The following is a 26547-nucleotide window of genomic DNA, read 5'->3' on the forward strand; positions in this document are numbered from 1 at the left end:
ATTTATTTAGAAAATAAAGATTCATTAAAGGACAGAGGTGAAAACTTCCCACTAAATGTATCAAATGCAATCATTAGAATAAATCCACCAGATCTATGAATAAGAAGTTAATAAAAGTGATTAACTTTCAGCAGACTTGTACCTACAGGATCCCTAATTAAGGTGACCGTGGATCAAACCAGGTTTTACTGGAATTCTCAATATTACAAAAATCACCTCATGCTGCAAGAATTAAACCAGGGTCATTTGTAAATCTCTTCAGCCAAGGGTGGGCACATGCACCAGACTGGTGAATTAAGCAAAAGGAGAACTGAACATTTTCCTTCACTACCTCTTTCTGCATGAAAACAGCAGATAATTTTTGCATCCTGCCATTGCTAACTTATCCAGCCCATTCAGCAGGACTGGCTCAACAGGAAGAAAATGGTGCGAAATTCATGTGGCCACTGTCTTTTTTTTTTTCCCCTGTTTTCTGTTCTTGCTGATTTGCAAAGTGTCAGGTGACTGAGTTATGAGTTGTTTGTCCAACAGCTCCTTTGTTCTGATCTGTGCTTCAGCAAAAACTGGAAAAACCTGTTCACTTGCCTTTTTTTTTTTTTTTTTATCTTCCTCTCTCCAATTGGTAGCTGCAGCTTGTACACATGCAGACAAGGTGGTGCCTACCTTTCATGTGGAAAGCTGCCTTACAAAAACAGGTTGCATTATCCCAGAGTTTTCTAGTCTCATACAGGCTTTGTTGGATGATCCATAACCTAAGCTCCATTTGCTCTCTATGAAATGTGTTCAGGTCATTAGCTTACTTCTCTTCAAGTGAAAGGAAGGTGTGTCTCCAGTGCACTCATTTTAAATAATAATAATAATAATAATAATAATTTATGAACTTCAGGAGATCTGCAGAAACCAGCCTTGTGAAATGTATTCTTTTGGACTCAGAAGTCTGTCTGCCTTACAGCATCTGTGCACGGTGTGGTGTTAATATCTATAAGACAGAACAAAGAGTGAGGAGGCAAGCTAGTGCAAAAAGTGGACAAATTGAGAAGAAACTTTTGTTTCCATCTCCTTCCTTTTCTTCTTGCTTTGTGCTGCTGCTGGAACAAGAATGGGTCAGCTATGTGGACGATGCATGCAGCTCCTGCGGGACTTCATAGGCTTTGTTCAGAGGATGTCCTCTGACTTGGTGCAAGGCATCAAGGAATGCTTAACTCTGATAAGCAATTGCTCCTGCTTAAAACAGAACAGCTCTAAAAACAGGCAGCTGTACAAGCCCATCCTACAGCCTCATGAGAGAGTGACTGCACAGGAGTTTCTGCAGCATATTGAAACAGGTGAGAAGACTTTCTTTTTCTAAAGGATTGTGAAAGAGCAAGGGGATTAATTTTGTGGGTTGAAAGCAAATTGCTATCTGATCTGCTCTGGTATGGCATTGAGCAGCTCAGTGATGATGAGGAAAGGCCAGAGCTACAGAGCATTTTTTTTGTGTACAGGGCACCAAGGGCTCAAGTCGTGCAACAGTTGGATCTGGGTAGAAGTGGTCAATAACTTTCTTGCTCTGCCACCACTGTTAATATATAACCCATGTAAATGTGTTGCATAAAAGTGAGTCCTTCTAGAAATTAAAGTTACTTTTTTGAAGTCAGTCAAAAAGAACTGACAAAATTGGACATAGGCTTTGATAGGACTGGATGCTACGTGAGTACTGAGCTGTGAGTGGGCAGATCACAGTGTGATGTGCACAGTTGTGCACCTCTGTGTTGGCTGAACTCTGGGACTTATGCTAGGAATGTCTGGGCTACACATGAGGAAGATCAAAGTCACCCTGGGACAAGCATCGTTGAGTTCTCAGGATTCCAAGCAACCGTGCTTTTGTGCAAATGTTTTAGACATCAGGCTTAATCACAATTGTGGGATTCTGTTTGAATCAAAGCAGATCCATAACTCTTCATCTGTCTCCTTTGCTTTACAGGTTATCTGCCTAATTCCTCTGTTTTTCTATTTGTGATATACTCTTTGTCCCGTCCTAGGATACAATATCAATAGGAAAGCTTTTTTTTTTTATTATTTCACTTCTGCAGTCATCTTGAATGAGTGTATTTTGTTGGTTGTCCAATCTAAAAATACTCCTTATCTCAAGATAAAGGGGTCATTGCTTGATTGGTTTTGCTTTGTCTCACAACTAATTTGGTATACTTTATGTTTAACAGCTTTGGGCTAAAGCTACTACACAAAATTACACAGTCCCCTACTTTGGTTTGTGTGAAGGGTGTGGAACTACTATTCGTTTACTTGTCTTTTTGGGAACATGAAACAATCTTGTAAGGGGAACCAGGAGAGACATTTTTCCTTGGTGTGACATGGTTAATTCTATTTGAAATGGTCTGTCATGGAACAACCTGTGGAATAATTGCTGTGACTCTGGTAGTTGGGAACATGTGTGGATTAGCCTCAGTTGGTATACAACAAGCTGGTGCCATTATCCAGCGAATGCGATGGGTCCTGTGCTGCTGCTAAGATTCACTGATTGTTGCACCTTTAGACCTGGTTTAAATCTTGATATTCATGTCCAGAATAGGGACAGATCTTTCAACTTGTTATACAGTGGAGATCTTCCAGGGATGAACTTTCTCTTCCAAAGTCCAGTGTGCTCCTGAGTGTATTGGAGACTGTCTTGGCTGTGTCCCTGCATAGCTGATGGCTGAGATGTAATGAAGGGGAGGCCAGAATAGCTCCTTGTAGCAGCCACTGGTGTTCCCTGAAAAGACTAAATGTGTGTTTTCCTGAGAGATCCTTTCCTCTCTGAGATCTGTCTTCAAAACTCTGCTCTGTCTTGGATCCCTGGGAGCTGGGGCACAGCAGCAGGAAACCTAGGGCTTCTCTGACAACAGTACCCATGACAATGAGGGGCGTCAAGGAGGTCCCACTGTGAATGACAGGACACATACAGCACCCAGGAAGCAGAACCAATCTGGTTGTCTGGATGTCCAGATCTTACTGCCTAGACAAATGGAGGCAGGGAAGCTTCACAAAGAGAACCAAGGCACATTCCTCTTACTTTAACACTCACCTTTGTATTTTATTCCAAGAGGGAACAAGCCTATCCTCAAAACAAAATATAATAAACAAAATATAATAAATAGGAACAAAATATAATAAGCAAACAAAATCTAATAAGCAAAAAGACAGTGTTTGGACAATTTGGGTGCAAGGAGAGACTTCATGGTTGATCATCACACTCATCTGTTCACCAGGGCAGCAAATTTTGATATTTTGAGCAGGTGAAGATTTTGAGTGGTTTCAGTTTTATCACTCTCCCAGATAAAACCACATATAGAAGAATCAGATAGATTCAGGTTCAGATAGTGAAAGGAACAGAATTAAACCACATGAAGAGATTTTTTGGGGTTTTTTTGTCTAAAACCTTGCACACACAGGCGAGTCCTTCCCTTGGTGTATACTACTAATTATTTTTTAAAATTATCTTTATATGAAGCAGTTCTGTGAAGCTCACTTGCCTAATTCTGAGGGTAGGAGTTTGCTAGTCTTGACATGTCAGCAGCTTCTAATGGCTTGAGATATTGGCTTTGTTTTGCAGTGAGGCATGAACACTCATGCTTCTCACGTCCCTCACATTTCTTTGTCTCGTGGGAGGTAATAGCTAGATACTTTTCACAGAATGTTTCAATCATTATTGCACAGCTTTAATCTATTGCCTGAAAATACATCTTATCATTGTGTGCTCCACCAGTTGACCAATCATATTTCCTTTTTAACTCTGTTCTTTCATTCAATGTCCCTTTCCTTTTCCCCTCTGCTGCTCCATTCCACATATTATATTATATAATGCAGTGACTTACAGAAGTCATGCATGACTGCTATTGCTTGATGACTGTTGTTGAACATCTGGTTTATTCATAGGGGAGCTATCATACTCAAGAACAGGTAGACTCATGCTAGAAATTTAAGCCTGAGGCAAGCCAGTTTGCAGTCCATGTTGCTATTCCTTTAAATCCTGTATTTCAATACCCAAGACAGGAAACACAGTGAACTTCAGATATGGTAACTTAGAAATATATACTCTTTCTATACTTATAAATATATATAGAAATACAACATACATTAGAAACATATACTCTTACTTAACACCATGTTCAGTATTTTAACAAAGATTCAGAAAAAGGTAAAGATTTTTGTGGAGAACAAGAACACCTGCATTTATATTAGATAGCATAAAATGTCTAAAGGTTATAATTTATCTTGTTTCCAATCACTAGCTTTATGAGCTTTACAAGAGGTATTGTCAAGGATAGGTTATTCCCAGTTCATCTATTGCTTCTGCTCATGGAAACACGAATAAAGATAGATGGGCTTTATGGAGTACAAAAATCCTTATGTGTTTGGTTGGCTTTAAATTTTAATTTCTTTTTGTAAACTAACCCTTTACAGATGTAATTAAGCCTGTGCTGTCATTTTACATCTTCAGATTTTGAAATGTCTCCACTGGGAAAGGACCCTCTGGAAGCCTTGAGGACCTTATCCTTTTCAGAAAACCCAGGTTTACAGCAGTCGGCTGCGCTCTATTACTTGCACGTGAGTCAGCACAGTAAGTTCTCTCAGTAAGCATTTGAAAATTTTCATGTAATTATAAATAAAAATATTATTTCAAACTGTGAAACTCCTTTTGATTCATTAAGCAAGTTTATTTTTTTGCTTTCATGCCATGTTGTTTGCTAAGGAAGATGGAAAACTGTCATTGCCACATAGGCAGAGTCAGTTCTGGTTTTGCTATAAGGAGATATCTCTTACAATTATAAAAAACTGTTACTTATGAAATTGTTACACTAAAGTGAAGCTCAGCAGAACCCAAAGTATTTAAAGTTAGTGTATACTGAATCTCCTGAAAGCAACACAGTCAAAATATGGTGAAAGGAAATGGACGTAGTGACCAGTTAATGTTAAAAATTATATACAAAAAAGGACAATGCTCCAGAAGACAGATTATAGTGAAAAGTTATGAAGGACACATTCTTCTTTGTTCCAAATATTCTGTGGGAGCACTTGGCTCTTTAGGTAGTTTGTTAATGGTTAGGAGTCAGCCTAGATATCCCAAATAAAATATCAGCAAGAGTTTGAATTCTACAAAAAAAAAAAAAAAATACTAGCAATAAGCCGGTTGCAATTTATTTATTTGTTTATTTTAATTTTACTTCAAAGAGAATATTCTGTCACTTGGATTATAGCTTTATCCCATGTGTTATTTGCTGGATAAAAAGTGCAGGTGGCCATAAGGCAAGGACATGCTGTGAGGCAGAATGACTTGTTTGGTAGCAAGGCACACTGCTTCCCTTCCCATGGTGTTTTTGAAGTACTTGATTATTCAAAACCTCTTCAGGAAACTTGCCCTGTTTGCTAGTAGCAGTGGAATGTTGATGAAGGTGAATACAACTCAGCCTGTGCATGGGAGCACCTCAGGCTTGGGTCCATCAAGGGAAAAATGTGACTGTGATGAACAATGGGACTCATGAATATTTCCTCTCACTCTTGCAGTGAACATCCCCCTGCCTGTGGAACATCTGGAACCCTTCTATGCCTTACTACGTTCTGCTGACCTGGAAGTGCAGCAGATGTCTTCCTTGTCCCTTGTCAACTTCCTGCTGGAAGGAAATAGTGAGTAATTAATGACACATCTCTCTTCAGTTGAAGAAGTATCTGTTCAGCCAGACTCAGACAGAAGGTGGGCACTTTATGCAAATCTAGATTCCTTTTTTTGTGTTCCTCATAGGACAAGTGTGAGTCTGATTCTGAGTGTAAGATACAGAGCTTCTGGTGGCACCAAGATAGATCAGATCCCTCCAGCCACATTATATAATGTGACAAGAGTTCTTGGATCTGTGTGCAAAGGCAGATAAATTATTCCCAGGCCAGTGTGGGAATTCTATTCTCATTCTTGGATCTACAGACATTTTTCCTTTCAACCAATGGATACAGCTAATAGAAATAAACTCTGTGTACAAGACAGTGCTGATTTTCTGGTTATTTATGAACTGGTCCTTAGTCTTAAATTGCTTGTAGAGGAAAAAAAAGTTTAAATGCTTAGTATAATTCACTTGCTTCTGTAACTAAAGGGGAAAATAGACTTGAGATAGAATTTGGGAGATGCAGAAGAATAACTTCCCAATAAAGTTTATGTTGATAGACAGGGCATGAACATGCCACACCTCATCAGCAGAGTCCTTGTTGCTCCTACTACTGCACTCCTGGTCACCCGGGCCACAACAAGTGTTCTATCCTGCAGTCCCATAATAGCAGAAGACAGGGTCAGTCTTCAGTGAAGTTAGCTTTTTTCTTTGCTTTTTTTTTAAAGGATTATGCTGCAAATAATATCATATCCCTGTTTACAAAGAAAAATTATATTTAAAGGGTAGACCTCAGAAGAAAAAGAAAGGGGGGAGCAGGGTTGCTGAGTAAGTTGTGAACCTATTGGAAAGTTGCAGTTGCTCTTGCCAAAATTAACCTGATTTGGGACCTTCTGACCTAAAACCTCCAAACATCTGTTACACTCTTTCATGCATTTAAAGGAGAATTAGGCAAACCTAGCTGGAGACTGAGAGTGGCTTTCTGGCTGTTTCTATCTTAGTTCTATTTAGTATAATCTTAATGTAGATCTCCAAAGCAGTCAATGGATGATGTATTCTTTCCACAAAATCACTGACTGCTTACTTTTTTATTTGTCAATTTTTCTTGAATTTTTGAATAGTTGACAAAGAATTAGTTGTCCAAATGGGTTTACTTGAGCCAATTCTGGATCTGCTTGAATCAGAGGATCCCACTGTCCAGTGTAATTCCTGCGCCTGCATCATGACTTTGGCTGTTTCAGGTGAGTGTTCTTTTTGCCTTTATCCTCTGCTGTGAATTCATTCAACTCTTCCATCATATTTTAAGATGAAACAACCTATTTGCAATTGGTTTAAAAGTCATAAGATGCAGCAACAAGTTTTGGCATTCCCACATCATAAATTCAACCTCCTGAAATTTCTCAGTGTTTCTTACCTTTGTGCTCTTATGATTACAAACCTTTTTCTGATTTTCATCCTAAATGTATTCATGACTGGCTTATCTTAATTAATGTCTGCATTGGCTTTTGCTTCAGGAGTTCTGTCCCTCTGATGTCTGTGCTTATGAGGTTTCTTCATTTTACTAGACTGAGAAAGCCAAGGTCTTTTAAGACTCCTCTTGTAAGTGAGACTCTCCATTCATCTTCAGAGTCCTTCCAGGTGTAAATGATATGTTCCAGGAATGGAACTTAGCATTTGCATGTGCCATATCATGATACCACAGGCCTCAGGCATTGTTACAGTGCCAAGATATAGATAAATGCTACAGGAGTTCTGGTTTGGATTCATCTCTTCTGAAAGAGAAGTCACCAGAAATGTGCAGTACTTCAGCTGGGGTCTCAGCTGTGCCTTTTGTTGTGGCACATATGGAAATATGTTTTGTGGTACATCTCACAGTAACACTTGCAGGTTTGGTCATTGTGCCATGGTGATGTTGTCAACCTACAGCTGACTTAATGACTTAGGCTTGCTCCTCCTTTGCTGCTATTTCCAGCAGACACCAAGTAACCAAGGCTCTGTACCACACGTTTCCAAGTGCACATCCCTGCATTTTGTACAGGTTTCATTCTGTTTCCATTGCTTCAGTATTCTAACTTGTCTGCTATTTGTAAGATATTCTGGTCCTCCACTGCTTTGACAGTTCTACATTCGTATCTTTGTGTTAACTCTCTGGTTCAAAGCAAATATGGACTAGCCCTCATGGAATTCCATCTGTAGCGTCTTCCCAGGTGGTCATTTCCATGCAGCAAAATTTGCTGCCAGTTTGCTTTCAGGCAGTTTTTTATCCATCTTGTACTACTTGCATTTGTCATCTTCTGCTTAACTATGAATATTTCATATAATGATATGAATATTTTCCTGGTATCCAGACAGGTAAGTTCAGCCACTGATACCAAAAGAAAGGTTATCATATTAGTCTGTCTTACTCTACCTTGTGCAAACTCATAGTTCTCCAGAACAAACCGTGTACAAGTCTGTAGAAAAGCTGTGTTTTCACATTTGTTTCCCTTCTTGTAGCCAGCTTCCTTTTCCAGCTTGGGAAGGTGCAGTCTGATGTCCCAGAAGGTTGAGGGAAGCATGATGAAAGTGTTAATTTCTCATTTAAGTATTTATGTTACAAAGGAGGAGTGGATAAGCAGGATCAAACCACATGAAAGTGCTGATTTGCATTTTATCCCACTTTTTTGTTTTATTTTCAGGTTTTTAAACACTCTTCCCTTAGGAGCTTATTTTTAAGCATTGTATATTATTGTCAGGTTAAAAATTCTACATGCTACATTACTTTGTGTGGAATGCAAATTGCCTCATTTAAATGTCTTAATTAGGCATGACATCACTAAACTTTTAGGTACTTGGCTCTAGAAGGACTTTCTTTGTGTAGAATCACTGAAGTTAAGCCCCTAAAAATTAGAGAGATGTCCCTTCACCTGTTTTAAAAAGTCCACAGTGAAAATGATTTGTTTGGGCATCTAAGGATGTTACTTAGTCCTGAAGGCACTCATACCCTTCCAGATGTCTGACCTGGAATACAGGGAGGGAACCCTCAGCTACTGTAGATCCAGGCTACCTTCATTTCCTGTGGTCTTCTTTTGCCTTTGCACACTCCCTTAAGCACCAATGTCCTTCTGAGCACAAGTACTCCAAATTAAGCACTCAAAGAGCTGAACATAGAGGTAGGCAGTCCTGCACAGGCTGGGTTGCTCCCTGGTGTTTGATCAGGGTTGAGGATCTCTGTCCCAGTTTAACTAGAATTCAAATGGGCTGGATCCATTTATTTGTTTTTCAGACTATATTTAGATACCACAGCAATGAGACTAAAGCAAGAGGCAATTCTCCAGGGTTTATTTTAATTTTAGCTTGCAGACTCTGGTATTTTTAGGTGTTTGCTTGAGAAAAGTATCCTGTTCAGTCATATCCTTCAAGAAGACCATTTATGCAAAAGAGATAAATATGGAAGCACAACCAAATTAGGAGATCCTTAGATGGCTTTAAGGTGACTAAAATTCTGCATCTAAGAATGGTCTAATTCTTTTGCAACAAGCATGCAAGACTATGTACAGAGTGAAACTGTTTAGCAGTGTTACTGCAGGTCATGTTACTGCAGGTCATGTGTAAACTGGGTTGTCTCCCTGCTGCAACAGGGAGCTGAAAGTAAGAACAAACTAACTCATTCAGATGAAAAATATTTGAAACTTAGTTTGTTCCAACACCAGCATTTGTTCATGAAGCTAAAGGACACATGCATAGTTGCAATTATCTGCAGCTTTTTAATCACTGAGTGAAAGTGAGTGAATCAGTTCTGAGATAAGAACTCAGAGTACTTCAGAACTAAATGTTCACATGTTCAGGGTTTAAGGGGGTCTGAACATCTGCTTTAAGCTAAAACAAGAAGGATGCACTGAGTGTAAAGCACATTCAAAGTTGTTTTGATGGGAATTTTTAGGTACACAAATGTCAGAGAGTGGAAAGAAAGAATTTATAAATTAGTGAGTTATTCATACACAGCTTGAGTAGACGTTGATTTCCCCACTTTAGAGTAGTGTCTCAAACACATGGCTTCCTTCTAAAAGCCTTCCAAGGGGTGTCAGTGGTTGCAGTGGCATCAGTGGAGGGACTGCATTTTTTAAGATAAACAGGTGGTCCAGGAGAGAAACATGATCTAGCCTGCCACCTCTCATACAGAGATGGCAAGAGTTACGCATCTTGGTGAGATTGATTTCCCCATCCAGTCTGTCGTCATAAACTGGTGAAACAAGTGTTCAGACACACTATCTGATAGAAGAAAGAATTTGCCTAAGTTTTGTCCAAATGTTCATAATCCCTTTTCTCGAAGGTAAGATTCTTTTCCACATTCACAAACATTTATGGAGTATATTGTGTACAAGAATAAGGGAACCAGTGATATCTAAATTCTTCCTTAATCTTTTTACTTCTCTTTTTTATTCACCTGAGTAGTTTGCATCACACCCATTGGAGTCATACAAAAGACTTTCTGCTTCTACTGAGGGAAACAAGAGAATGGTATGTAGGCAGATTAGATTAGAGAAGGGCTTGTCTATGAAAGGGACCAGAATATTTCACCAGAATAATAGCTTCCCACATGGAAAAGCTATTTTCAATAGATTAGTCTTCCCAGAACAGTTATTTTTCTCTATTTTTTTTCAGAATAAAAGTTATTTACTTAAATATATACTCATAGGAAGACAGAAGATTACTTGCCCTGGAATATTAAACTGATACTCTCTGAACTATACTTGAATAAACATCCTGGCTAATCTATGTCAGTTCCTCACTATATAGGTTTAAAGTATAAAACTAGCCACTTTGTTCTCTTAACTCTCAAAGTTAGTTAGCACCTGAAAACTTGATCTCATCCAAATACCTTTTTTTATTTGCTCTGTCTGCTTCATGTTTCTCTCAGCAAACTTCCACAGACTGGCCATTGTTTAAATTGTGTATAAATATTGTTAATTTCCTTAGAAACCTCTGCACTGTTTGTAGATGTCAAGTGAGTAATACAGGGAAATTCCAAGAATGAACTTGGCCCTGAATATACCCTACTAAATTAATTAAACCTTACCTGCAGTTAATGAGGTAGCTTTTGGTTATCACACTGTGAATAGGTTGGCCAGACATACCAAGGGTTTGAAGCAAGTACAACACTCTGTTAACCTGTTTAAAGGATCTTAAGGATATTTTAATTATCGTAGTTACAAACCAAAAGCATTGAACCAGCTGTGATTTATGGCTAATCCAGAAATCATGAATTGGTTTCCTTCCTGTTAAGCTCTCAGAATTTTAAGAGTTTCCTTTGAGCATGCAGAGAAATCAGAGAAGAGAACACCAAGGGATAGTCCTGCTGGTTGTCCTGCTTGTGGCTCACAGTAAGATGGCAGTAAATATTTCTTTCTTTCTCTGATTCTTTTCTCCAGAGTCCAACCGAGAGGCTATTGGTGCTGCTAGAGGAGTTACGCCCCTACTGTCTCTTGCCAATTCCTATGATCCCAGAGTCCAGCAAAATGCAGTTGGTGCTGTTCTGAACCTCACACAATCAGGTACTTTTGGACTAATGGTTTACCTAAATTGCCAAAAGAAAACTCTCTGATAGAAAAATAATCCTAAAGCTTCAGGCAAGAATAAAAGCATATCTGAGCAACAAGTTATTTCCTCTGCATATGGCATTCATGTTGGTACCACAGGTTGATGATTTAAGTTTAGCTGATACAGGCTCTTTTTTGCCTAGTAGCAAAACAAAAAAGCTTGATTTTCAAATCCAAGGGGCTAGTGTAAGAATATTTAAACAATCAGTCAAAGAAATAGGAAAAAAAAAAAAGCTATTTGTTAAAGAAACATTTTGGCCTAAAAGATTAGCAGGACATTTGGTGTACTTTAAAGCAATCTCAGGAGCTTATCCGACAACGTTGAGCTTTAGGAGTTTTTTGCTTGTTCTGACTAACTCAGTGCTGGAATATGCTAAGTATAACTATCACGAGTCAGACATTAAAGGCTTCTGGAATATCTGCAAACAGCTTTATCAAAAGTAGTACTTGGTCCTCTGCAAATATATGTAGACTACCATAATTAACTCTGAAACAAACCAGCATTAAATTTCACCTACCAAGATGATACCATTGTTCCACAGAGCAAAACGATAAAGTCATGAGTAACATCTCTGAACTCTGTGTTCTGGAAGGAAACAGTTGGCAAGAACTTATACAGTTGGCTATTACATTTCTGGTATTATTCAGAATATTTTAAATAATTTGTTGTAAAACACAGAAATAATAGTGAAGATCCTACCGGAGGCTTTTCAGCTTCTCCAGCAATTCAGATTCTCAGAACAGTTTTATCATAAAACCATCTAAGCTTAATCAGACAGCCTGCTTTTTTGCTAAAATATCTGCATACTGCTGCATTACACAAGCATTATAAACTTTCTAATCACACTGACTGGCATATATTTGGATAACATCAGCACTCTTCAGAACCCAAGAATTGTGCACATCCCTTTTGAATGGTGCCTCCAGATGAGAGGGAGGGAAGGAGGAAGACACTTTTACTTTTTCTTTTTAATGGCAGAGAAAATCCAACAAGTTCTATGCAAGGAAGGAGCCCTACCAGTTCTTGCCTTGCTGCTGGAATCTCCTGACTCAGAAGTCCAGGTATGACTAAAATAGGTCAGATTTTAAAACAGTAACATTGTGACTTACTGTAAGGAGAGCACAAACCTCAGTATGCAGAAATGAAAAGGGGGAGAGGAGGAATGGTTTCTCTAGTGAAGTGGAGAAACATGAGAGAGCATCTTGATGAAACTCAGCTCAGTCACATAATATATATTAAAAGACCCAATTTGTCTCACTGCACAGGAGAAAGTTTGTGATCCAAAATTTCTTCTGCCAGCACACATTAATGTATGCACAGGGTTGTTATGTGGCTACCTTCTTGTGTTTTTCAGATCATCAGACATGATGCAGATAGGTCTCTTCCTCTGGGTTTTGTTTTTTTGTTTTGTTTGGGGTATTTTTGCATCCTAACTTTGATCATCCACTCTAAGCAATGTTACTAAGTATTCTGAGAAGACAACTTGAAAAGATCTTTTTCTTCTTGTTGTACATATCTGTAAAACATCCTGTTTTATGCCTATCACAGACACCTGTTTCTGATTCTGCACACTCAGCAGAGAGCTCATCTTAGTGCAAAAGTGTGCTGATAAATAAACTAGCAATCAGAGTTGTAAGCCTTACACTCTGCTAGTTTGTTTATTTAGTCCTTTGAGTAGCACAAAATTTTTTGCCCCATCATTTATGAAGGGATGGACCCTCTGGAGTTGCTTTCTGCAAACTGTTTCTGCATTTTTAGATTTCTCTGAGATTCATCTTGTCTAGGTTTGGAAAGACCGGAGTCTGCTAAGGAAGGCAGGAGCCTCCCCTGAAATGGAGAATGTAAACCCTCCCCACCCCTCCAAATTGCTATAAATTTTAAATTAAGGGGGCTCTCAGGCAAAAATATGGGAGCAGGAAATAACAGTTCTTTAATAGGGAAAATAAAAAAAATAAAGGATAAAATAAACAGTGCAGTACACTAGAACAACACTGACAGAGTCAGAACCCAACCTGACACCCTGTGGGTCAGGGTGTTGGTGGCAGTCCAATTGGAAATGTGGCTGCAGTCCTCCTGAAGTATCAGGTGTGGTTCTGTTGGAGCAAGGGGAATTTGTAGAGAAGGATGTATTCTACCCCTGAAGATCCAGTGGAAGGAGAGGCATCTGCTGTTTCTCTGGGGAATCCCATGGAGAAAGCTGTGCCGGTGTCTCAAAAACCTCTGGATTATATCTGAGTAGCAATGCTTGGCTCCTCCCTCTGGGCGGAGCATCTCACAGTGGGATGTTATAGTTCTTATCAGTCATGCAGTGACATTCAATAGTCTGTTATCAGCAGATGTCCCCTCCCAAGGGAGGTGTGAATGTGGTCACTCAAAGAGATAAAGCAAACTGCCCACTTGACAAAGGTAATCTGCCATACAGGTGGTAATGGAAAACAGCTTACATTGCAATCCTCAACACATCTTAAAATTTCCAACTCTGTAGCTCAACATCTTCTAATTATACCTCTCTAGTAATAGATAATTTTATATGCGTAGTCCTCCTTAGTGTTAATGGTTAGATCCTTTGGAAATGATCTCTTGGCATGCTAGGGCAAGAGCTACATCCAGCTTGAGTAAATCAATGTAAACATATAATACAATAGATGCAGATGACTTAGATGCCAGCAGCCATGTCATTGCAGCAGCAGAGCATGTTCCCAAACAACCAGAGTCCTAATGAATGTACTACACGCCCCAGCAGGATTGCTGGAGCAGCTACAGCGTGTTGTGTCAATCCTATAAACACCCTTAGGATGAAAAAGCATATTATTTTTATTGGTTTTAAATCTGAGCATTTCTCCAATTTATTTGTATTCTCCTCAGTGTGTCACCACTCTGACCTTTCTGTCTACATTTTTTCTTGGTTCTTTGCAGTACTACAGCTGTGCTGCCCTGAGCAACGTGGCAGCCAATGTTCAGCACCACAAAGCCTTGCTGGGACCCAGTGACAGATTCCTGCTGCGGACACTGATCTCTCTCCTATCCTCTTCTGTGGACAAGGTAAAGCTGTAGCTTTCTCTTTGTGAAAAGACTTAGCATCCAAGTAGAGCTATAGATTTGGGCTTCCAGTTTCAGCTTCACATCATTCTGTTCATCTACTGTACAGGTACCTATGCAGAATCTTTCCCATGAGAAAAGACACCTATAATAGAAAATACATGGGTTCTACAAGGTCAATGTATGAAGAAAGCAAAGGAAAATTATTAAAGTTGTTCTACAGCCCTGGACACTTCCTTTAGACTAGGATAGCCAGTATGCTATTAACTTGAAACATTGTGTCAGAAGTGCCCTGTCCAGGCTCTGTCTTTGATCATTGTGTGTGTGACAGAAGTTGTGTGACACATCTGTTGTGCTACTTGTTTTTTTCTTTTTGGTATCCGGAACTTTTACTGTATGGCTTCAAGCATGACATCTTGAGAATTTTGCTTTGTTCGAAGCCACATCAAGGAAACTTCAAGAAACCACAGTTCCTGGTGGAACTTGAAATTCTGTGTAGAAGGGAGGTGAAAAAAACTGCAAAGCAAATGGGACAATTTCTTTCCCTTCATTTTCTTATAACTTATCAGATGTCCTAAAATAAAGCCAACACCTGAGCCCCATTCTTCATCAACAATAGGATGATTGATACTAGGAGGTTGAAAAAAAATTTCATCAAAACTTGAAAAAAAAACATGTGCCAAAACTTACTATTGAAGATAATGTAAGAGCTTACTAGTGTTGTCATGTTTATTTTGTGTGCAATAGGCAAGAACATGCATTACTGAAACTGCTCTTTTTCCTCCTCTCTCTCATTTTTAATTTTTGGTTTTCCTCTTTGACACAAGCAGGTTTCAAGCCAGGCATGTGTTTGCCTAAGAAATTTGGCTACCAGTGGTAAGCAATGTCTTGGAGATAAAGAAACCAAACTATTTCTATCTCTCTCTGCCTTTCAGAGTGAGCACAGTGGGCTGGGAACCTTTCCTATCAAAAGCAAAGAGACATTTTCTACATTTTAACTGGATGTTAAGGGAAGAGGAAGGTGCAGTGCATACCCTAACTAAATCTATTTTAGAGCTCCCAGGTAGCAAGGGGAGTATCTGGAGAAAATGAGAAAGGCAGCAGAGGTGTCCTTATGTACAGAGCCTTAGTGAGTTGCTAAGCTTTCATTCTTTCCATGTTTCCTAAGCATTAAACCCATCTAGGACAGAATGTCTTCTGAAAATGCTTATTGAGTGGGGACCTGTCTTCTCCAAGGCATGATTCTGTCTATCATTAAATATAATTTTCTCCCATGCATTTGTCATTCTCCTAAAAAACCCTATTAAATGTCCAAGATTCATTTCTATGACATATTCAGGAAACAGTGGCAGAGGACTGGCACACTCAGTGCTAAAGTCCCAGACTCCAGGGTAGAGTTTTTCATCTAGAAAATGTAGAGCTGCTTAATTCTCAAGCAGTCACAATTATAGAGGAGTTGAGAGCCAAGGAAGTGCTGTGCCACTCCTTGATTAGTTTGAAACACCCGGTCTGCTTCACCTTTTAGATCTGCCTCTCCATCTGCTGGCTGCTCTGGCATTGCCTTTTAGTGCACTCACTGAGGTTGCAGGAGCAAGTGGGGTATAACAACTCAGTGGGATGGCTGGGCTCTCTTCTGGCTAACCAAAACTCTGCAAGATAGGTGGTGCTTGGGAGGTCTTTCTGTTTGTTAGCAGAAGCTGCCACCTTCATACCTGGCCTTATGCCAATGACAGAGTCAGAAAATTCCCCTCACTTGTTTTTTTGAGGTTCAGACACAGACTGAGGGTGCCCAAACCTACATTCTGCCATCAAGCTTGTATTAATCCCTCAGCAAAAGGAGGCAGAACAAATGAGGGTTTCTTTTTATAACTGAACATCTGGCATTACCCCATCGCACAGAGATGGGGAGGTCCCCTCTAATTTGATACAACAGTCAACTGTTTGAGTCAGAGCCTGAATTACTCCCTGCAGTGCTCTGAGCCCCCCTGACCTCCTTTGTTTTCCCACACCAGTGGACATCCAGGCCGAAATGGTTGCTGAGAACGTCCTGCCCCAGCTGTGCTCTCTCCTGGCCTCTGGAAGTGAGGACGTGCGCCGTGCCTCCATCGCTCTGCTCTGGATACTCTCCCAGCACCCGCCCAACCAGGTATGGGAGATCATTTCCCAAAAACAGAGGGGAAAGACTCCTTCTGGCCACCACCAGGGGTAACACTCTGTTATGGCAAAACAGCCTATGAAATGCAATTTGAGAATGGCCAAGAGACTCTGGGAGCCTTCCCAACCCTTCTCTCTCCTACCCAAAATATCCAGGCTTTGTTTACTGCATCTGCACTATCACCAACTACCTGAGGAGCCATCTGTTGTGCTGAGGGCTATCCCAAGGATACACCAGTGAGAGAGTAGAGAGGCAGATGGGTGTCATAGCCGTTGGATATGTGGATACTGCCTTGCACTCCTTGCAACTCTCTCTAGTCTCCTCAGTCCCCAGATCTATGTATGAGGGGAGGACAAACCCAGCACCATGAGAGACTGCCACCATGAGGGCAACCAAGGAAGTTGTCTCTTGGCTACAGAGCTTCCCCACCCACTGAAAAGCAGAGAAACTGATTTAGAGCACAGATTTAAAGTGCACAAGTGCAGAACAAAGAGCAAATGTATGTTACTCCCTACATGGACAGTGTTATTCAAAAGTGCATTTGTAGAATACTGACATATTTTGAATTAGCATCAAAACAAAAAGGGGGACTGACAGAATTTGAAATCTTGTCTATCTTTAGTTAATGCATTAGGACTTTCACCAGGACTGTGTATCCTCATGTCCTAAGTTACAGAACGATTCTTTTGCCCATGTTCAGGGTAAACACCACCATTAATAGTGCAACACTAGCAAATACATGAAGAAGTCTAACTACAATTAAATTATGGCAAGTACTGACAGATTACTCTCGTTTTTAAATGAACTTTTCTTTGCAGTAATTAAGGACATTCATAAGAACAATAGATGTGAAAGGTTTTGATAAGTGTTTTAAGCTAACAACAACATTTGAAGTTAGTCAAAGGTTGCGTGCATAGAGCAAAACTATGTGAGAACCTTTACTGCCACATTGCTTCAGGCAGCAGTGACAGGGTCTGAATAGCTTCAGGTGGCCTTAGGTGCTTCTTGTGTCTGAAATACACTCAGCCTGATTGGGAATTTACTCTGGGTTTGGAAAGCTTGGTGTGTAACAATTAAGTTGTCTGTATGCAAACCAAAATTGCATCTCCCCTACCTCTGGGATGTGATGGGAAAATGGGTGAGCTCAATGCCTGGGAAAGCAGCAACTAGAGCACAGATCTACTCAAGGCAGAGTGGCTGCATGAGCACAGAACATCCTCATTGATTGTCAAACTGCCTCATGGAATCAAAACACAATTTGCTCTCAACAAGCTTACAATTGAAATGCATTAAGTTAGTTGAAGGCCATTTGCACAGTAAATATGTTATTCAGTAGCAGACATTATGCTGGAGCATGGTCCTCACTCAGATTTGCTTTTCTTATCTCCAAATATCATTCACATTTTTTGTTCTCCCAGGAAAGAGTACCCACAAATCCTTTTCTCCCTGGTCCTGAAACTTGTCTTTACCAGTGTTTCAAATTCCTGGCCACAAAGAGACGTGGTCAGGATCAGTGGGAACAAAGGCACTGCGAACTCAGCCTCGCTACACCAGTGGTGAAACAGCCCATCCTTCATGAGGGAAAAAGGGTCAGTAGCAGGAGGCTGGAAAGCAAAGCATCTCACTTTATTCCCCAGTAAGAAGTATCTACATCTCTGAAATTGTTTTAGCGAGCAAACACGGCTGTCCCTGACTGCTGAATGTTGCTGCTTTGTGCGAGCGAGCCCTGGGCACTCTGAGAAGAGTCTGACCTCTTTGTATTCATATCCTGCCTCCCCATCTCTCTGCCTTTTCTGGCCTGCTTTTCCAGTCTTTTCAACATTTCTTTCTCTAACTCAGGCTGAATTCTCCGTGACTGAAAAAGGGACTTCTCCATGGGAACAACTGTTGGAAAACAAACCACTGAACAAAGCTAACCTTTACAACCAAGTCAAGTGATGCTTGAATTATTACAAATACTATCCAGGATACAATGGGGCAGGATCTGTCTGCCCTTTAGTTACCATGAAGCAAACCCCCAGGAATGCTTCACGGGAACTCCTTGCCCTGCTTCATCCCCCTTTTTGCAATCTCCTGGTCAGGCTGTTGACAGGGATTCCCAGCAAAGGCTGGAAAACTTCCCTCTTGCAGAGGGAATTTTATTCAGTTTTCCCGAGCACAGCCCAACCCTGAAACACTAAAGAAACAGTCTTTGTGAGAAAACAGTCCTTTAAGTCAAATTCCTTTGAGCAAAAGACCTGGAAGTCAGGGTCTGTCTATTCCAGATGGTGCCACTGAATCTCCACTCCAGGTACAAAATAACTTTGCCTTGACATTTTGCTAACTGGTAAATGGGATAATATTTACCTTGTCAAGAAATCCCTGTGTAAGGAGTACGAGTGCAGCATTGCAACTGTAAGCACACTTGCTGTTGGAATTTTTTTCCTTGCCTTTATTTTTTTTTAAATATTCTAGTCTTGGGAGAAGTTAGATCAATATCCATCTGAACCACTCAATCTATTTTTACTCACAGTTTTCTCATGATTCTCTTGCACTGTGCAGAATTGAGCCAGAAAACAAAATCTGGATCTCAGCCATATTCCAGCCAAAAAAAGAAGTTCAGCAAAATTCAAGTACTGTCACTTGCTAATGTAGGTTCTAAATAAACAAAATATCTTGGCAGGGAAGTCATTATGTATTAGAAAGTTCCTTTATAATCCATAGAAAATTTCCTCCTCTCAGGTTGTAGCAAATCAAAACGGGTATCATAGTTGATGGGATTATGTAGAAAAGAGGACATTTGGCCCCAAAAGCGTAGAAGACAGTCATCAGTGGTAATTTAATTGGATTATCTAAAACTATATTATTTCTTCCTTTAAAGAAAATCTAAGGAAAATTTACTGTCATGTCTGCATATAGGATTTTTTAAATGCCCTGTGGAAGAACTGCCCTTTCAACTTACTTTCCTGTCTTATTTTAGGATTGCTGGTTGTGACAGTGCTTAAAATGAGCTAAGTGAAGATGTCAGCTAGTATTAAAAGAAAATAAGATACACTTTTGCAATTTAGCCTAAGCAAAAGAAATATTAAAGTTAAACTAACTTTTAAAGACATCTGCTCTTCACCACTGCTTTAGTGTTCCTGATGTTTCACAGGTTTCAGAATTATGTGATTTTTTGCAGCTATGTATAGGACTAATGATTTGTTTTATATTGAACTCCCTTGCTAATGTGTCTCAGTTTCCAGGCAGTACAAATTATATAGTTCATTGGGAACAAACAGAAGAACTGCATTAAAAACTCCTAAATTCCTAAGGGAAGGAGGTTGAATGAAAAAACACTCCCAAGAGGAGATCTTTTGCTTTTAACTATAGACCTAAAATAAACTCTGTTGAAGTCAGGTTTCTCTTACACACAGCAGTGCTCCCTCAATCCATATGGTTATTGAGGTAACTACCTGTGCAGTAATCCAGACTCCAATCTGATACTACAGGACAAGAGTAATGGCTGCAAAATAAAAGAAAGTAGGTTTAGATTTGATATTAGGAAAAAAATCCTTAATGTGAGGGTGTGAAGCACTGGAACACGTTTCCCAGAGAATTTGTGGATGCCCCATCCCTGGAAGTGTTTAAGGCCAGGTTAGATGGGGCTCTAATCAACCTGGCCCAGTGGAAGGTGTTCCTGCCCATGGCAGAGGGTTGGAACTAGATGATCTTTAAGGTCCTTTCCAAGCCGGGTCATTCTGTGATTCAAGTAATATTAGTGGTAATTGGAGGAAGGCTAAATTCAGAGAGAGATACCCAGCAAAGTACCTCTAAAATATCATCAGACAGCATAGAAAAGTGTGTAAAGAAGATGTTGTTCAGGACATGTTTACTGAAGAGGTGCCTGATCACAAACTGATCTAAAGATACAATCCATTGTTGTAGCCAGGTAAATTGCTGAGCTACTCAAGGATGCACTGCTGCTGCTACTTCACCGTGTAGTTCTGCCTTTCACAGCAACCCTGACAACCTCTCCTTCCAGTCAGGGTTGCACATCCTTCCCCTGACTAGCAATGACCACGGTGAGGCACCTGATGGAAACAACAATAAACTACAGCCTTGAAGATTCCAGCCTTCCATAGCAAGTGCTCAATAGTCAGTGCAATCAGACCATATTGAGAGAAGCAGCACTGGACCCAGCCACACCCTTGGTTTAAATAAGCAAACTAATGCTCTTCTTGCAGAACTAAATTCAATCTCTCCATAGCTCACTGCAAACCTACTTTGTGTTGTCCACACTGGATACTGAGATACTGGTTGTTCTCCTCAGGACATTCTGGCATGTGCTGAGCTACTGCAGAGCCTGGGGATGTTACTGGCAGCACATAAAACAGACCCTGTGATTGTTGGACATACTGCTTGCATCATCAGAAACCTTTCCAAAAACAGACAGGTAGGTACACAATGTTTGTCACTGAACTATACCCTGTGAGGTTGCCATTGCGTTTATGTCAAACCAGCTTTAAAAAAATAATTAATGCTGTGGGTAATTAAACATATGCCAATTTGCTATATATTTTACACAGAATTGAATATATGAATAAAAGGACCATAATGAAAGGTAGTTCTATTCATATTTTCCCAATACAATACAAAACAGCTAATTAAAATAATAAATATCTAATTTTTGCTATGAATGATGCGGTTACCTAATTTGACTGCATCATAGTATAAAAACTTCAGGCAAGAACATTTCATACTAATTAAAGGAATTGTTCAGGAAAATCTGAGGTCTGTTATGAACTGAATTTTTATTTCCTGGCTCTCATGCTTCAGCTGCTGTTTGCTGTGAAACAAAACCCCAGCTATTGATGAACATTTTGCCTCTTTGGCAACACAACTACTTATGCCAAAATGCTATAAAGATCTCTCTTGCTGACTTTGCTTCAAAATCCATATGCAAGGATGCACTTCCTTTCTCCTTGCCTTTTAGAGTACCAACAGTAGCAATCAATAATGAGGAAAAAACCTCACCAAATCCTCACTTCTGCTTTGTTCCACTTCCTAGTACACACTTTTTAAGACTCAGTTCTTTATTTCCCCCTTTGTTCACAATACAATTACTACTAGTTCCAGAGATTTAAACCATCCAGAAGGAAAATTACAGGGTTTTTTACTAAGATAAGAATTATATAAATTTCTAATAGCTGTGACAGCGAGTTTTGCAGGAAACTAGATTCCCTTAAACTCAAGGCCCACAGTAGGAATAAAAATGGACCATCATTCAAAGTTTCACAAATATAGTCTTTTTTTAAAAATACTTAAATTCTGTGACTTTATGCTGTTATCAGCTGGGACCTGCTTTACCTTCAATAAAGCTTTATAGTGTAGAGAGTATCAAGCTCTTGCTGCATAAGTGAATAAACAGACATGAGTGGGAGTGCCAGGTTTCCAGGATCAATTCTAAGGAATGCTCCCTAAAACACAAGTCCTTGGCACAAAAGGAAAAGGCAGTACTGTTTTTATGCCAGCAGGACAGAAACAGAGTGTGGGAGCTTGAAAAGCAGCAGTCTCAAATCCACCTTGAACCTCTAAGCAGCAAGTTAAAAAACCACAGCAAAAAATGCAGCACAAAATGAGTATCAGAAAAAGATACTCCATTTTGCTGATAGACACTTGAGCTCAGTTAGGGAGCCATGAGCAGCTTCCATTGTTAGGACACCCCAGAGAGCTGATGACTTCATGATTCAACTTCACTAGCAACCAGTCACCTCCAGCTGACTCATTCAGAACTCATTTCTTGGTCTCATTTTTTGCTTTTAGTCCAGGCCAGCACAAGTTAAGCCTCCTATCTCTTTTCAACTCAGTCTATAACATATGTATCCCAGTACAGGTGATCTCTGAACAATCCGAGGTGTTTTCACCTGGTTGTGGTAAATCTGGGAGGCATTTCCATTATTGATGGTTTCACCTCAGTACTTCTGAAGCCCCCAGACATCACTAAACCCTAATGGAAGTGCTAAACATGCCTCTCTCTCTTGTGGCAGAGAATCACGGAGAGCCGCTGTGTCGAAGGTCTCCTCCAGACCCTGCTTTTGACCGACACTCAGGAAGACTCCCTTCATTACGTGACATCCTGCCTTGCTGAGCTAGCAAAGCAAGGTATGGCAGCAACCCTCCATCAAGGGCTGAATCAGAGAAGTGCTCATGTGCTTTATTAATTCTAACAGTAGATGGAGCACAGCTGGACACACAGCCCAAGACTTTCCTTTTAAATTCATTGTAAGTTTCAACAACAAAATCCAATTCACTGGCAGGATACATGGGCTCCATTGTCTGCACTTTTGTTCAACTGTTTAAAATTCTTTATTTTTTTGTTTTTGCTGAACTTCACTGCTGTACATGGCCTGTCTACTTCTATTTCTAACATTTCCCTGTTTCTCAGGCTGAAATAATTTTATCATTGCAGAAACTGATATAAAAGACTAAAATACTAAGTAGGTCTATATCTTGAAAATTTTGCACATGGATTTCATCAGAGATACCAAATTGGCACTCATCAAAGGTACAGCACTCTTTAAAGCAGAAAGGACGAGTGTAAATTTTCCCAACATGCCCTAGCATTGGATATTGTCTGTCAAACAGGTCGTCTCTTCTATCTGGTGTGATGCAGCTGGCAACACATCACATTTAATTTTGCGAGTGGAGCACACTCCTGGAGTAGCTGCTGGACAGACTGAGCCCAATGGGCCAAGAGTGGATCTTGCACATAAAGTGATTCATTTTTGCAGAACAAAAAGCCAACAAAATATGAACCAAATCCATGGCCTTACCTTACTGAGAGCATAACCTCAGAACATCACCCTTTTTAACAACCTAAACGTACTTATTAACCAAGTTCAGCACTTATTTTGCTTCTCCAGTTGCATGAAGGATTCACCATTTCAGCAGTTTCTGGCAGAACTCTCAGCTTCATTGCTTTGACACTGGAGTTCCTATTTAGAGAGTATTCTCTTACCTTTCTGCCTTCCAGAAGGAGCCATGTTACACATGGTCCAGTGGATGGATGAACCTTTGACAAGGTGCTTGGTGAGACTGGCTGGCCAACTGGAACATCCTGAGCCTTCCTTTCATGCTGCCTCCATCATCCAGCACATGATCAGTCATGGTAACTCACACAGGAATAACTGTGCTTTGGAAGAGACTTATGGATGTCTGGAGTGAAGTTAGCCTTTTCCCAAAGGACTGTCAGGCACTGAACAACCTTAAATATTCTTCTATCATCCCCCCACTTGGTGTCTACACATTTTTCAGAGTACAAGTGCCCCTTGAAATAAAACAGTCCTTGAGTTGCATGAGAAACTCCAGGGATGAAAGTGGACCGCAGATAAAGGTCTGATTTACATGGGTTTTGGCTTCTTCAAGAACTGCCATTCTGCAGAGCTGGTCCATAGCCAATTCTGAGGTCCTTGCAAACAGCTTCAGTTGGAAGGTGGGAGACCATTAACATGCTCCTCACCACGGGAAAGATGAGAACGTGTTTCAGACAAGGGTCACTTCAAATAAGGTTATATCTTGCCGTTTGACCTTCTTTCTCAGTATGTAAAATGTGATGGCATCCCCCACAGACAGCTGAGGCTGTGTTCCAAAATTTTAGAATAACTCTACTTCCTGATCAGCAAGAGAAAAACTCTTACTCAACCAAATCCTGCTGATATAATTCTAGACTAAATTACCAGGAGCAGTGAAGTAGTTTTAAGAATGTAGCCAAAATTTTTCAAGTTTCAATGAAAGAGAATAAAAAAGCATTATTTTTACCTGTAGAAAATAGTTTTATGCTTAAATACTTGCCTCATGCAGCTGAGAGCCTTTAAGACTTGCAAGAAAAAGCTGTTCTGATGATACTTGCCAACATTCTCTAGAAAGGTATAGTTAGATTTTAGACATTAGACATAAGTAAAACTGAAATGTGTGGTGAGTCCCCATTAAGGGAAAATACAAATCTGTTTCGTTTCTAGCATTGAGGATTTGCAACAGAGCAGGCTCTCTCTCAGGTAGTGAACAGAATCCAACAGCATAATCATCTAATGGATAGCTTCACCTACCAAGCCAACCACTGTCAATCAGTAGGCCCCTTGCACAGGGATCAGATTCCCAGCAGCCCACTCATCTTTTTATTTACTGGAAGTATCAGCAGTATTACCAGAAGCTGTGGTACAGGGAAGTCGCTTGTCAGTCTTTGCAGTAATGTTGGTTTTAGCTGAAGGTGGATGAGTCATTATTGAAATGTTACAAAAATCAGTTTTCAAAGTGCTTAAAGGCTTGTATTGATCTCCGTTGTTTCTCCCATTTACGCAGAAAAAATGATGCTTTTGTGGAAATATCACATTGAAGAGATTCAAGCCTACCTCAAGAATTTTCTTACCCACCAAGAGGTCCGTTTTCAGCAGCTGGGCATCTCCACACTCTGCAGACTACGAACAGGTATGTCCTTCCTGCCAAGGCTGCCTGCACCCATCAGCAGCAAACAGGCACTGCTTAGTAACACAGATCACAGAATCATTAGGGTTGGAAAAGACCTCTAAGATGAGTCCAACCACTGACAGTGCAAACTTCTCCAGGGACTAGCTCTGCTCATTTAAGAAAACAGAATAATCTCAAGGGTAGCTGTTACCTTACATGTTTTTAAGCAGCTCCTCAAGAGAATCTCCCAATAAAGGCAGGAGGATTTTGTTTGTTTGCTTTAAAACTAAAGGCATTCAGAACAGCAGGGAAATGAGACTTCAGGAAAATCTTATCCTATATAAGAACTTTTGGCACTTATTGGAATAAAATCCCAATATTGCTGGATGGAACGTGCCTGGGCTTGTCTGACCCTTGCTCCTTGCAACCTAAAAGTTTTTCAAATGTGATTTTAGTTTATTTTGACGAAGCAAGCAAATAAGAAAGTTGCATGATTAGCTGATAGTAAAGCTGGGAAGTCTCACATCTTCATATTTCAAAGTCCATTAATATTACTTAATATTATGCTGAGTTAAGTTAGTCTTCTTGTCTTTGGATAAAAGTTGAGTACCTATGAGGGTTATAATGTAGCAATAACTGTATATTGCACATATCTTTATGTATGTAGAGCCAGAGCCAAAACCCCACTATATCTAGATAGGCAGCTGCTGCATAAGGCTGAATTTGGCAACTGATATTTATACGTCTGGATCAGGAGAATTTAGCAGCAATCTTGAATGGTTGTAGGGATGAAAACTGAATTTGTTTGTGCTTTGTGTGGTATTTTTCTGTCTTACCTGTAATAAGAATCACCAACCAACTGTATCTAACCTGAAAAATAAGTTTTCTATGCATCTGCATTAGAACATAGCAAAAAATAGCAGGTTGGATCTGAATAACACCTGTTATTTCTCTTCAGATCCAGACTTTTCATTAGCATTCAGAAAAAGCCAAATGGTCAAACTCCTCGAGCAAGTCCGTCAGCAAACAGAGGAAACTCAAGAGCTCCTTAGGGCAGCTATGTGCCATGAAGACAGTTAATATTTAAGCCAAATGGTTTATGAAAACTTACCAGATACAATGGCCTGAACTTTCAGAGCAAACAACTCTTTTTCTTGGTTCCGGTAATTTTCCTGCTACTTGCAGTTTCATCATACAAGAGAGATGTCCCGATAACAAGAATTGGAGCAGGTCAAAACACAATTCCTTGCACCCTTTGGCTGGCTGCTTAAGTGTGCTTGAGGACATGGCTACATGTTGAAAAACACCTGCTATGCTTGGTTAACCTTCCATGGCTTGTTTTTGGTTTCCTCACCCCACCCTTCAGAAGAACCAGCACTGTATTAATGAGGTTTTATTCATGCAACAGGCTGATTCCATTGATGAGGCATCTCTCAAGTATGCAGGTCTGCATTCATCTTTATTCTCTTTCTGTTCCATGTCCTGTATTTCAGAGCACACTCCAAGGACTTTAGAAAATAATTGAATCACCCCATACTATAAAGGTAGAAAACTACATACAGGTTACTACAGAAAGTAACTGCTAAGGGACAATTCTCAAAGTACAAAAAATTTGTAAGAAACAAGAATAGGTAAAGTCTTACAGCTGATCCTTGTCCACACTATAGGCTCTACTCTCCAGCAGACGAGCAAAGGCATGTTAAGGCAAGGAAATGTTGC

At 40.0% G+C, this 26547-nt stretch overlaps 1 protein-coding gene across 1 annotated transcript; it reads left to right on the forward strand.

Moving 5' to 3' along the window:
• Window positions 1-1099: 1099 nt before the first annotated feature.
• Window positions 1100-25908, forward strand: LOC131082001 (uncharacterized). Its single transcript, XM_058021469.1, has 14 exons — window positions 1100-1325; window positions 4478-4597; window positions 5542-5661; window positions 6752-6871; window positions 11042-11164; window positions 12189-12271; window positions 14127-14252; window positions 15080-15125; window positions 16262-16395; window positions 20696-20818; window positions 22413-22527; window positions 23399-23533; window positions 24724-24849; window positions 25787-25908. The coding sequence occupies exons 1-14, from the start codon at window positions 1100-1102 to the stop codon at window positions 25906-25908; spliced, it is 1719 nt and encodes a 572-aa protein (XP_057877452.1).
• The last annotated feature ends 639 nt before the right edge of the window (window positions 25909-26547 follow it).

This window comes from Melospiza georgiana, chromosome 3 (genome assembly GCF_028018845.1).
Source record: "Melospiza georgiana isolate bMelGeo1 chromosome 3, bMelGeo1.pri, whole genome shotgun sequence".
NCBI lineage: Eukaryota > Metazoa > Chordata > Aves > Passeriformes > Passerellidae > Melospiza > Melospiza georgiana.